At 37.6% G+C, this 13179-nt stretch overlaps 1 protein-coding gene across 2 annotated transcripts in view; it reads left to right on the top strand.

Annotated features, from left to right (window-relative positions):
- Positions 1–12973, top strand: part of nmd3 (NMD3 ribosome export adaptor) — a 49405-nt gene extending 36432 nt beyond the window's left edge. For both annotated transcript variants that reach the window (XM_039756678.1, XM_039756687.1), the window contains exons 11-16: positions 1323–1468; positions 4273–4385; positions 5745–5817; positions 6219–6325; positions 9508–9578; positions 11182–12973. In XM_039756678.1, coding sequence (XP_039612612.1) covers positions 1323–1468; positions 4273–4385; positions 5745–5817; positions 6219–6325; positions 9508–9578; positions 11182–11318 — 647 coding nt within the window. In that variant the 3' untranslated portion in view covers positions 11319–12973. The remainder of the gene's footprint in view (positions 1–1322; positions 1469–4272; positions 4386–5744; positions 5818–6218; positions 6326–9507; positions 9579–11181) is intronic.
- Positions 12974–13179: the final 206 nt, after the last annotated feature.

Consider the following 13179-nt stretch of genomic DNA (forward strand, 5'->3'; position numbering starts at 1 on the left):
ACAAATCTCCATCAACTGCATGATGCTATCCTATCAATATGGGCTTAAGGCAGTTCTGAAGGCGAAAGGGGGTCAAACACCGTATAAGTATGGTGTTCCTAATAATCCTTTAGGTGTGTGTGTGTGTGTGTGTGTGTGTGTTTGTGTGTATGTGTGTGTGTGTGTGTGTGTGTGTGTGTATGTATGTATGTATGTATGTATGTGTATATATATATATATATATATATATATATATATATATATATATATATGCCAGCAACACTCATGACAAAACAATTACATTGTCAATCATGTTATGTTATTATTAAAATGTTTCCTTTTCTTTTTCATTACTTCTTTAACACACTACTTCTCCGCTGCAAAGCGCGGGTATTTTACTAGTAAAGTTAATAAAGTTAAACTTATTACGGAGGTTTTTGAAATATTGTAGTAAAGAAAGTGCGTCACATGAATTACTTGGCAGTTCTAACCTACAAGTATACTGTTTTCATCATGTTCAGCATCTTCCAAAACAGTGAGTACTGTATGCTATTAGTCTTTATATTAGCACCCTCTGCTGGCAGCAAGCACCATAAAGCAATAGTATTCATGGCTTGTGTGCAAGTCCTGCACAGGTTAAATATCCACAAAATGACACTTTAATAATATTGGTATAGATGTTTTATAGCCTTACATAGCTTGTAAATTCGTGTCCATTTGAAGTGTCTATAACAAAGTTAAAATTTAATGGCCCACCAGGATACAATTTCCATTGTTACCAGTAGATAACCTAATTCCACTGTACTACAGTTAAACATGGAAAAAAATACTTTTAACATTTGTCAGAAAATTGCCCTTAACCATATTTCCACTGTACCAGCCTGCTGTTGTTGATATACTTACTCTAAATCATCAGCTGGGATACACTATATTTAATGTGTTCTTTATTTTTCGTTTCTTAGTTTGATTTCTTAATATTTCTTTCCTTCAGGTAGATTGATAAAAGTCCTAGGATACGTCTAGTAGCTTTTCACTAGAATCTATACACTGGACTTGCTATACTACTGTTAAGTCGTTCCTTGTAAAATAGAAACCAAAACTGCACATGGTATTGTGAATGACACAAATATATAGATAATCTACAGTGAATATATAAAGTATGGAGATATCTTAATGTACTATTAATTTGAATATGTGTGTGCACTCTAAACTTTTTCATTTTATTTTTAGATTTATTTATTTTTTTCAGATTTGTGCTGACCCGATTCCTTTAAATATAATTACTTCACAGTTTTAAGAAATTTTTGAAATTCACTGTTTATATTTTATACTTTTTTATACAGTGGCTGAGGTTGATGGTAGTACTTACTGGCGCTATCCCTTTAGCAGTCTCTGTGATCCTCGACAACTTCAGGAGTTTATTGTGATGGATATTGAAATAATCAGAGATCAGAAACAAGGAGCTGGGGCTGGCATACGGTCCAATAAAGTAAGACTTTACACTGAAAGGTCTATGTAACATTGTATTCCAGAATGAATAAAAATCTTGAGAGGATGAAGAGTGTTTACATTAAGAAATAATTTCACAAAAAGTTTTTTTTGATTCAGTACAGTGCATTATTTATTGTAATTTTTTACGAATGTGACATTTAAAATAATAGTAAAACATGTAAAACAGCAGTCATGACTTAATTTACTGTGATTTCATATAAAAACTACAAACTTTTTATAGTTTGGTTGAAATGAATATTATGGAGTACCAGAAGGAAATAGTGTAATTTTTCTTTCTTTACCTCTGTGAAGATATGTGGTGGACACCAGAAACTTCTTTTCATTACCTGTTAACAGAGCACACTTCTTAATAGATTGATGTTATGTAAATAGTTACACTCTACAAAAATTACTATTGGCAATTTTTTAAATGTATTTGTTTAAACCCAGTTTGTTGAATCTGTGAAGCAGCAGCACTGTCCATTTCCCTAATGTATAATAAAAGTTAACTAAAATTATTTAGCTACTACTACATGCTGCCAGCTTCTTATTCATACAACTTTCATGAGCCATTCATATTCCACACTTACACTGCATTTGAATTTCGCCCAGCTCAGTGATGGCTACACTAATTAAATTCACTGGCAAACTTGGCATGCTCTCTCATCTACACCAATGAACTGTGGTATTTAACAAGCACTCTAAAGAGTTAAATTGCATCTAGCTACCATTTGGTGACAAGAGCAATGCACTTAAAATGAGAAGAGTTGTACCTGGCCAAACTTAGCTGTGGTTGTGTGGCAAATTTGTTAATAAGTAGTTAGCTAACTAATTTAAATACCTTTTACTATGTGATACTACAGTGGAGAGTGCTTCTTCGTCATGGATCCAAAGACCTGGGTTTGAATATATACTTCTATAAATTTGCCAATATCCATTTTTATAGAGTGTAATTGTATACTTAACATTAATCTATTAAATAGTATGTTCTGTTAACAGAAAATAATGTATGACGAGCAGCAGCTTAATTCCCATTAAAAAAACATATCCTTTCAAGGGTTTAACAGAATATGACTTGAGAAGAGCTCAAATTAGTAACAGCAAAAAGCTTTCAAGTGATATACTTACAATTTGATTTTGTTTTACATTTTTATATATTTCTTTTTTGTAATTTCAGTAAGTATGTATTTTGGCATCTAGCATATAAAAGAATATAATAGAACTAATGAAAAAGTTATACAGTAGAGTCTCGCTTATCCTACCTTCGCTTATCCAACATTCCATATTATCCGACGTCCCACCGCAAAAAAAACAAACAAAAAAAAAAATCTGCATCAATCGGCAACAAGAACTGCAAGTTGCGAGCGTGAGCGTAGTCTATTTTTTGTTGCTTCCGACTATGCTTTCCGATAATGGAAACTCAGATGATTCGTTCCACAACCCAAAACTATTCATATAAAAATGATTAATACAAAATATAAAGTAAAAATACATAAAGCAAATTAACCTGCACTTTACCTTTGAAAAGGCTGGTGTGAGTGATTTTCTAAACTCTTGTGGGATTCCACCCAACGGGACAACACGCGGAAGAGCGTCCCAAAGCAATCGCAGACAGCCAGCTCTGTAGCAGTTCGATGTAAAAGCCAATCTGAAAAGATCACGGATCGGGTCGTGGGAGCAGAAGCTTACGCAGAGAGGCCCAGACTTCCCTCTTCCCGGCCACTTCTTCTAGCTCTTCCAGAAGAATCCCAAGGCATTCCCAGGCCAGCCCGGAGACATAGTCCCTCCAGCATGTCCTGGGTCTTCCCCGGGGCCTCCTTAGGTTGGACGTGCCCGGAACACCTCACCAGGGAGGCGTTCAGGAGGCATCCTGATCAGATGCCCGAGCCACCTCATCTGACTCCTCTCGATGTGGAGGAGCAGCGGCTCTACTCTGAGCCCCTCCCGGATGACTGAGCTTCTCACCCTATCTTTAAGGGAAAGCCCAGACACCCTGCGGAGGAAACTCATTTCAGCCGCTTGTATTCGCGATCCTGTTCTTTCGGTCACTACCCATAGCTCATGACAATAGGTGAGGGTAGGAATGTAGATCGACTGGTAAATTGAGAGCTTTGCCTCATGGCTCAGCTCCTTTTTCACCACAACAGACCGATGCAGAGCCCGCATCACTGCGGATGCCGCACCGATCCGCCTGTCGATCTCACGCTCCATTCTTCCCTCACTCGTGAACAAGACCCCAAGATTCTTAAACTCCTCCACTTGGGGCAGGACCTCTCCCCCAACCCTGAGAGGGCACTCCACCCTGTTCCGGCTGAGGACCATGGTCTCGGATTTGGAGGTGCTGATTCTCATCCCAGCCGCTTCACACTCAGCTGCGAACCGATCCAGAGAGAGCTGAAGATCACGGCCTGATGAAGCAAACAGGACAACATCATCTGCAAAAAGCAGTGACCCAATCCTGAGTTATTATTATTTATTATTATTATTTATTATTCAGTTGTTATCTTGTAAAACATGATTATTAGGTTCGTAATGTGTAAAATTATAACATAGTTTGACGTTTAATAGTTTTTTTTCTTAACACCGGCCATTATCCAAAATTTTCGCTTATCCGACTTTGGCCAGCTCGTTTGTCGGATAAGCGAGACTCTACTGTACTTCATTGTAGATATTGTTTTATGCTATGTTGTGTATTATGCACTATAGTATTGTATTAATTCAGTTTTGGGCATTTTGAGCTTTTCTTAAAATGCATATCTACAGTATATTAAGCCACTGCTTCCTTTCTTTTTTATTTGGCAGCATACTCTAGCAGAGGTCTGGGTTAAGAAAACATCAGAGATGAATACAAGTTTGCAGTATCACTGCCGTACACACCTTGGGCATCTTCTTAATCATGGAGACCTTGTTTTGGGGTTGGTAACACACCTGCCTTTCTGGAGCCGTTATTGTTCCTACTCCTTTACTGTTTCAGTGCCCTTGATTTGATTTTTATTTAGAGGGACATGTTTCTTTTGAGTAATATTCTTAGATTGCAGAACAAGAGACTATCACCTTTCTGCTCTAGATTAGTTCTGTGGTTATTAATCTTTTCTTGACTGAAAGGCATATCTCCAAATACAGTAGAACAATTTCATTTTTTTCAATTATCAATTCAATTATTTGAATTTTTGTGCTTCTAGATAATGAATATAAATACATTTAATACAATCTAATATACTGTGCAATACATTTAAATATATGCACAGGGAGACAAAATAACAAATGCCACATAAAAAAGGAATTTAACTATGAAGTAAGTAAATCACAGTTTTAAATTGTACTGCAAAGGTGAATCACATTAGGTTGATTGATGTCAAGTTAGCAGTACTAGTTTAGCTATGAAAGAAGTCTGACAATTAGCACTTTAATATTTGACTTTAAATCAACATGAGGCAGCTAATGGAGTTCCAGAGAGGTAAATATTTGGTAACAAAATTGCAGGTGCATTTGTGATAAAAACTACAAAATTATTTGTCAAGTAGAAAAGGCTCAAAAATAGTAATGGCGTATGCCTAATGCAAACAAACTACATCAGCAAAGAGAAACAGTGGTTGTAAGTCAAAGCTTACTAACGGGGATAGTTGCTACCTGTGTGGCTTAGTTTTAATAAATCCAATTCCAGAATAATAGTGCACCAATACACATTGCTAAACTCATGTTGGATTGGTTTATGAACACCAGCATGAACTTGGAAGCCAACCATGGCCTTCCCAATCACCACATCTAATTATCATTGAGCCTTTGTGGAAAGTTTTGATTCACTTAGTGCTAAGTAGATTTTTGTTTATTTCATCCTCAAACAATTGAAAGGTTTTATTGAAAATTAATGCAGCGTGTCACTACATGCAGTTTAGGATTTGTTTCACATAATTTCAAAAAGAACAGAAGCTGTTCTAAAGACATAGTGTGTCCCAACACTTTATAAGGTCTTTAACAGAAACTCTTAACAACATATTAATGTCAGTTTATCCAATGCCAGTGTATTTTGATTTGTTATATTTTCAATCTTAAAAATATGGTACCTGTTTTGCATAGTTTCATTTCTGCTCAGCTGACATTTTTCTCTATGTCCCTTGTTTACTAGCACAGCAAATTTAATGAGCTGGATTTCTTGATGTGAACAAATGGATCTTTGAATACATTGTAATATACAGTATGACCTTATGTTAAATGTGAATGTTTGCCTGGCATTATATTTAAAACTTTACTAGCATTTTTTTTTTCTGATTCAGGTTTGATTTTGCCAATGCAAACATTAATAATGAATTTGTGAACAAAATGAATCCTCATCATCTTCCTGATGTGGTATGTTTAAAACTTTTTTTTTTTTTTTAATTTTTGTTTACATCATCCGTACATTTGGTGAAATGTAATTATTGCTTAAAATGGTATTTTCAGGAGTAAATATGGAAATAAATTCATATCAATTTATAAAAAAAATAGTAAACAATAAATATTTTTTAAGAATTACTCATCTCTTTTACTATACTTTTAGCTAATTTACAAGGTATTACCCCTTCTGTGTGAAAGAAATTTTTACTTTATGGGTGCTCTATCCAGTATTTGTTCCTGCGTTTTGCCCAGTGCTCCTAGATTGCAAGTAGAAAATTGATGTATGGTTACCATCCACTATTGTTATTTTAATTATCAGTCGATTGTGATTTTAGCGCTTCACGTTTGATTTTGTTTGTTCCTTTGCGTAATAGGTACTGATTAAGAAAAGTTATGATCGCAGCAAAAGGCTGCATCGAAGAATGTGGCGGCTCAAAGAACTGGAAAGAGATCGTGAAGTTATGGATTCTGATAATGAGGGGTATGCACTATCTGTAATTTTTTTTTTTTTTTTTCTTACACCTGTTACTTGTCATTAAATCTGCTTTTTATAATACTTCCTTGATTGACTAAAACTATATTCTAAGCTTAAAGTCCTCCATTATAAACTCTGGTTTTAAATCCGCTTATTTATGTTTTGACTTTAAACATTGCAGAAGATTTCTGAGTACTTTCAAAGTTTGAGCATTAGGGTTAGGGTTAGTATAATTTAAGGTTGCATAAGTTATTATAATTTTGGGTTGCTATAATTTAATTGAATTCTTTAGTCTTGATTTAAAAGCTTCTGGCACCCTCCCGGTGTTTGTTTCCTGTCTTGCGCCCTGTGTTAGCTGGGATTGGCTCCAGCAGACCCCTGTGACCCTGTAGTTGGGATATAACGGGTTGGATAATGGATAGATGGATGATTTAAAAGCTGAATTTCTTACTGTTATTACCCTTTGTACAGTAAAATTGTACATAGAATTAATAAGTTGTTCAAGAATTTCATCATAGGCAACATTGAAAGTAATGTTTGTTACATTAAGCATTTTTTTGATCAAAACTCGGGCATAGGAGGAGGTTGGGGAGGCCATGGAGAACGACTTTCGGATGGCTTTGAGGAAATTCTGGTCCACCGTCCGGAGTCTCAGGAAGGAGAAGCAGTGCAGTGTCAACACTGTAAATGGTGGAGATGGTGCGCTGCTGACCTTGACTCGAAACGATGGTGTGGTTGAGTACTTAGAAGACCTCCTCAGTCCCACTAACATGCCTTCCAATGAGGAAGCAGAGCCTGGGGACTCGGAGGTGGGCTCCCCCATCTCTGGGACTGAGGTCACCGAGGTGGTCAAAAAACTCCTTGGTGGCAGGGCCCCGGGGGTGGATGAGATACGCTCGGAGTTCCTCAAGGCTCTGGATGTTGTAGGACTGTCTTGATTGACACATCTCTGCAACATCGCATGGACATCGGGGGCAGTGCCTCTGGATTGGCAGAGCAGGGTGGTGGTCCCCATCTTTAAGAAGGGGTATCGGAGGGTGTGTTCCAACTACAGAGGGATCACACTCCTCAGCCTCCCTGGAAAAGTCTGTTCGGGGGTTCTGGAGAGGAGGGTCCGTTGGATAGTCGAACCTCGGATTCAGGAGGAACAGTGTCGTTTTCGTCCTGGTCGTGGAACAATGGACCAGCTCTTCACCCTTAGCAGAGCCCCGGAGGGTGCATGGGAGTTTGCCCAACCAGTCTACATGTGTTTTGTGGACTTGGAAAAGCCGTTCGACCATGTCCCTTGGGGAGTCCTGTGGGGGGTGCTCTGGGAGTATGGGGTACCGGACCCCCTGATAATGGCTGTTCGGTCCCTGTACAATCGGTGTCAGAGCTTGTTCCACATTTCCAGCAGTAAGTCAAACCCATTTCCAGTGAGAGTTGGACTCCGCCAGGCTGCCCTTTGTCACCGATTCTGTTCATAACTTTTATGGACAGAATTTCAAGGCGCAGCCAGGGTGTTGAGGGGGTCCGGTTTGGTGGACTCAGGATTGGGTCACTGCTTTTTGCAGATGATGTTGTCCTGTTTGCTTCATCAGGCCGTGATCTTCAGCTCTCTCTGGGTCACTTTCGCAGCTGAGTGTGAAGCGCCTGGGATGGAAGTCAGCACTTCCAAATCCGAGACCATGGTCCTCAGCCGGAAAGGGTGTAGTGCCTTCTCAGGGTTGGAGGCGAGATCCTTCCCAAAGTGGAGGAGTTCAAGTATCTCGGGGTCTTGTTCACAAGTGAGGGAAGAATGGAGCGTGAGATTGACAGGCAGATCGGTGCGGCGTCCTCAGTGATGCGTACTCTGCATCGGTCTGTCATGGTGAAAAAAGAGCTGAGCCGTCGATCTACGTTCCTACCCTCACCTATGGTCATGAGCTATGGGTAGTGACTGAAAGAACGAGATTGCAAATACAAGCGGCTGAAATGAGTTTCCTCCACAGGGTGTCTGGGCTTTCCCTTAAAGATAGGGTGAGAAGCTCAGTCATCCGAGAGGGGCTCAGAGTAGAGCCGCTGCTCCTTCGCATTGAGAGGAGTCAGATGAGGTGGCTCGGGCATCTGATCTGGATGCCTCCTGGACGCCTCCCTGGTGAGGTGTTCCAGGCACGTCCAACCGGGAGGAGGCCCCGTGGAAGACCCAGGACACGCTGGAGGGACTATGTCTCCTGGCTGGTCTGGGAACGCCTTGGGATTTTTCCGGAAGAGTTAGAAGAAGTGGCCGGGGAGAGGGAAGTCTGGGCCTCTCTGCTCAAGCTTCTGCTCCCACGACCCGACCTCGGATAAGCGGAAGAGGATGGATGGATGGCTATTCTTTTAATTTTTTTCAGAGCTTAAATTTACATTGTGATTTTCTGTGCTTTGTGTGATGGTAATAAAAATGACATTGAAATATTTCAAAAGGTTTTTGCAAGATAAATTTCAGTTGCAGGTTTAAATTTGCTATGCAACTTTCAGATGGTAAATTTGATATAAATATTTTTAAGAACCTTAGGGTTTAAATTTGATTTTGTTTAAGTAAGGCCTTATAGAGGCAAATAACTTGGAACAGTGCAGTTCGTTAAAGATTAATTAATTGTTTTTGGTTTGGTTATGCTTAGTGAGTTATTAAGAGTCTAGTTACATATGAATCTAAGGGACAGGTGGTTGAATTAATTTTAGATGTGAATTATAAAATGTTCTGGAGACTTGAGGCAGTAGCAGTACCCACTGAGCTACTTGAAACTCATCTAATGTTGTTATTTTCATTGTTTTGGAGTAGTAATCACAGCTAGTCCTTTCTTATCCTGTAATTTGCGACTTAATTTTTGTTACATTAAGAGATTGGGTAGAATTATTGTGCCTATTATTGTGTAAAATACATTTAATTGCTGAAGTAGCTATTTATATTTGCTTTACAGCTTAGCTGCAAGGTTCTTAGAGCTCTTAAGTAAGCATGCATCATCAAGGGAAGCATCAGATTAAAATGTATCAAGTGATGATCTTAAATTGTTTCTTTAAGGAGAATGAATTGCATTTTCAATGTAAATATAGTGGTAGAACATGTATCTGATTGCAAATTGTCCACTGTCTTTCTTCAGTTACTGATTGATTGAATGGATGAGTGAATGTAATTGTAAAAAGTCGTAATCCAAACAAACTGTATTTGTATTATTTACTTGCAGGCAGTATCAAGATTTTCTTGAAGACCTGGAGGAGGATGAAGCACTCAGAAAAAATATTAATATTTTTAGAGGTAAGGGGAGCAAGCTTTAATGTGTTTTAAATAAAGGGACTTTTCCAAAATAAAGACTTGAGGGGACAAATTTTTAATAAAATATAGCCTACAGTCTTGAATTCCAAAAAAAATATGGGGAATTGGCTCAAAATTTGGTGAAGATAGGTTCAGCAGTGTGGATTTGCATAATGGACAAACACACTTTCAGCTTTATAATAAGATGAAAATTTGAGTAGCATTTGATCTAGTTTACCAGGTGGGGAAGTAGAGTTAAAATATGCCTTTTGTAGTAATAGTCCTTAAATAACATATCTGAATAGATAATTATAGTTAAATTGATTTTCCATCTAAGTCTAAAGGAGAATTTTCTATTATGCATGTGGTACCTAACACAAAACCTGTTAACAAATGGGGTCACAATGAAACCTGCTTTTAAATACATAACACTAGCTTTGTGCTATATATGCATACATTTTCCCCATTTCTGTAGTATAAGGTTACATCATTATACTTCATGAAATTTAGCAAATCAGTACTGTAACTTCAAGAGAACATGAACTCCTAAAAGCGTGTGTGCACTATGGCTTAAAGTTGTACTGGGAATCCGCTAGCCTTTACTGTCGATCTGGTCAGGTCAGGTTAGGGAGCATGCACTGGAACAGTGCGTTGCCGCACCCACCACTTGACAAAACAGCTTAGGATCCCGATTGGCCTGGATCTTGGTTTTTATTTCATCCCGCATACCACAGATACTCCCCGAGTGTGACCGTCATCAGAGCGACCAGACCAATAAAAGGTGTTCCCACCTACAGAGATCTAGCCACTCCCAGGTCTCTGCACTTCAGAGATGGCTGCCACTGAAATGCAGAGTATACAAAGTTCTCCTCACAGCAAAGGAAGATGATTGTCATGCTGAAGAGACAAGACGTTCCACGTGCCTATTCAAATGGGCCACTTCAGATTGGCACCCAAGTGCTGCTGTGCAGTGGACAATACATCCACACCACACCAGTTCCAGTCCCCAACAGGCCTGACCCCATTGGCTCTCCGACGGTTTAGACTCTTCTGGGAATGAGGCTCCCAAGGTCTTTCCCACATCCCCTTCATGATGTGAACAGCCTTTTTATGGGTGGCTGCTGCAGAGCTGCTCCTGTGAAGAGCAGAAAGGAATCCTGTCTGCCGTTTTAGAGCCATTTGAAGTTTTTACAGTGACTGAAGTGGCACACTTGCCACCAAACCCCAAGTTTTCCCTGCAAGTTTAAGAACCACTTGCATGGCCGAATGCAGTTTAACATCATACCCAGGACTGTGGATACCTCTCTGTATTTTTTTTTTTTTAATATATATGTTAAGAGTATTTGCCATCAAAGTTCTATAAAGCTATTTTTGTGATGTGATTGGTCATGCACAGACAATTATTTGGAACAATATTTTGACAGTACAAGAAATGGTTTAAAGAATTGTGCCATTTTCAATGATTCTTGCCAGTTGAGTAATTGATTTACTGATGCAAACTGGATAAAGAATAAATTTGAATTAATTTTTGTAGGATTTACAGTATATTTTGTTCATTTGGATTTTATTACATTAAAAATGCTATACTTTCTCTCCCCCCCTCCAGATCCATCTAAAATACCAGTGGAGAGTGACACTGATGATGAAGGTGCCCCTCGTATCTCTTTAATGGAAATGTTGGAAGACTTGTGCATTTCAGAAGATGCTACTGGTGGGGAGGGAGCAGACATGATGACGTCTTAAGAATTGTTGTATTTGCTGTCAGAAAAACAACATTTTCCTGTGTATATTCATTTCTGCAAATTCTGAATTTGGTGTAATGTGAACCTTTGAGCCCCTGGTAATTATAAAATTTAAGGAGTAAGCTGGATTGTTTATTACATAATAGTGCATCTAAAATTGAATTAAAAGTCCTTAAAGTTGTATTGAGTCTCCCAGTCATAGTTGTCTTCAATTTTTGACAAATAGACATGGTATTGAAATCACCAGTTTCAAAATTGTACTGGAAAGGTAGATGGCAGCATTCTAAAGGGATGTAAATTAACCTTTGATTATAATATCACCCTCAGTTTTAAGTAGGAGAATCAAGACTTCTTTTTGCTAAAAAAAAAGTTTCTCCAGTAGTCACTGTCTTAGATTTAAGTGATAAGAAAATGTGTACCTTAGACACATTACATCATAAAATAATTCAGTTTTATTTTTTGTAAATATTCTCCGTTTATACAGCAGATGGCAGTAAAGCAGAGGTGTCCATGGAAAGTTTGTTACACTTACCTCTCTGAAGTGGTCAAAAATATCTACACTTATATTGTATTTCTTACATCTATGATTAAAAAAATATGAATCTGTCTATACAATTGTGAAAGGTTTGTCAAACAAAAATGGCTGGTGTTCAAAAAAGAGCAGAAATTAGGAAATACATCATATTGATAGTGTGATCTAAAGATGCTTAAAGTCAAAATCATGGTCAGTTATACTGTTTCATTTGCTTACCTTGTAATTTTATTTTAATTTTTCCTAAATAGATATTCAGATAGGATTTTTAAAGTGAGGTGTGAAAGAAAATTTGTAAATTATGGTATATAAAAAGTAAAAATTTTGTCCAGCAGCTAGGAAACCTTGTATAACGAAACTGCAAAAAGCTGCACTTAAGAGTATACCTTTCAGTTCATGTTGCAGTTGTCTTTGTGCTGTGACTGGAACAAAGGCCAAAACTGTAACATATGATACAGTATGCATGTTTTGTATCTAAATACTGTATATGTATATTTATATATAAAATTGAATTTCTCTTTTTTCATTTCAGCATTGCATGAAAACCACTGTACCCATTTCTGCAAAACCTGGCAGTCGTTTCTAGTATAAGCTGTCTATTACAGTATTTAGTAAATGTGTATGATTTTATAAAGACAAAAATGTCTATTTGCATTTGCACCCCCCCTTTAACCTATGAAACCTGCTCTTTTTTTCTTTCAAACCTATTTAACAGTGAAATGTCACACAATCTCCCTTCAGTTGAAATCCTGTCAATTTCACAGAAAATAGAGATTATTCAGCCGATTAAGTTGTAGTAACAGCTGCTTCTACCCAGTTATTGATTAAATTGAGCATTTCAGTAGGTATCAACTAATTATGTCTGATGAAACGGTCTTCCCACAGTAGAAAAGTACAAATGCATTTTCAAAACAGGACTGTTAAACCTGAAAATCTGCAGTACAGAAAGTACAGTATTTTTGTGGTAACAACCACTGTCAGACCGTATTTTATAAATCTGTGGGGAAAATATGAAATTATTTTTAAAAAACATGTTAGAAGGTATGGCAAGATAATCCCTATCTAAAAGAATTGTTTGCTTTTGTTCTTTGAAACAATACAAATCTTACTTATCAACTATGCTATAGCCTTTAATCATTTCTTATTTGAATGCCACAATTTATAATAAAGCATTAAACTGAGGAATCATATTTGTAAAAAGATGGTTTCTATGTGAACAAAATGTGTTATATTTCACGATGATGTTTGAAATTATATTGCTTAGGTTTAGAGATGTCATGCATTCCTGAACAGGAAGTAAGTTAAGAGACACAACATTTCAGTGACTCAT

Source organism: Polypterus senegalus, chromosome 1, assembly GCF_016835505.1.
Source record: "Polypterus senegalus isolate Bchr_013 chromosome 1, ASM1683550v1, whole genome shotgun sequence".
Classification (NCBI taxonomy): domain Eukaryota; kingdom Metazoa; phylum Chordata; class Cladistia; order Polypteriformes; family Polypteridae; genus Polypterus; species Polypterus senegalus.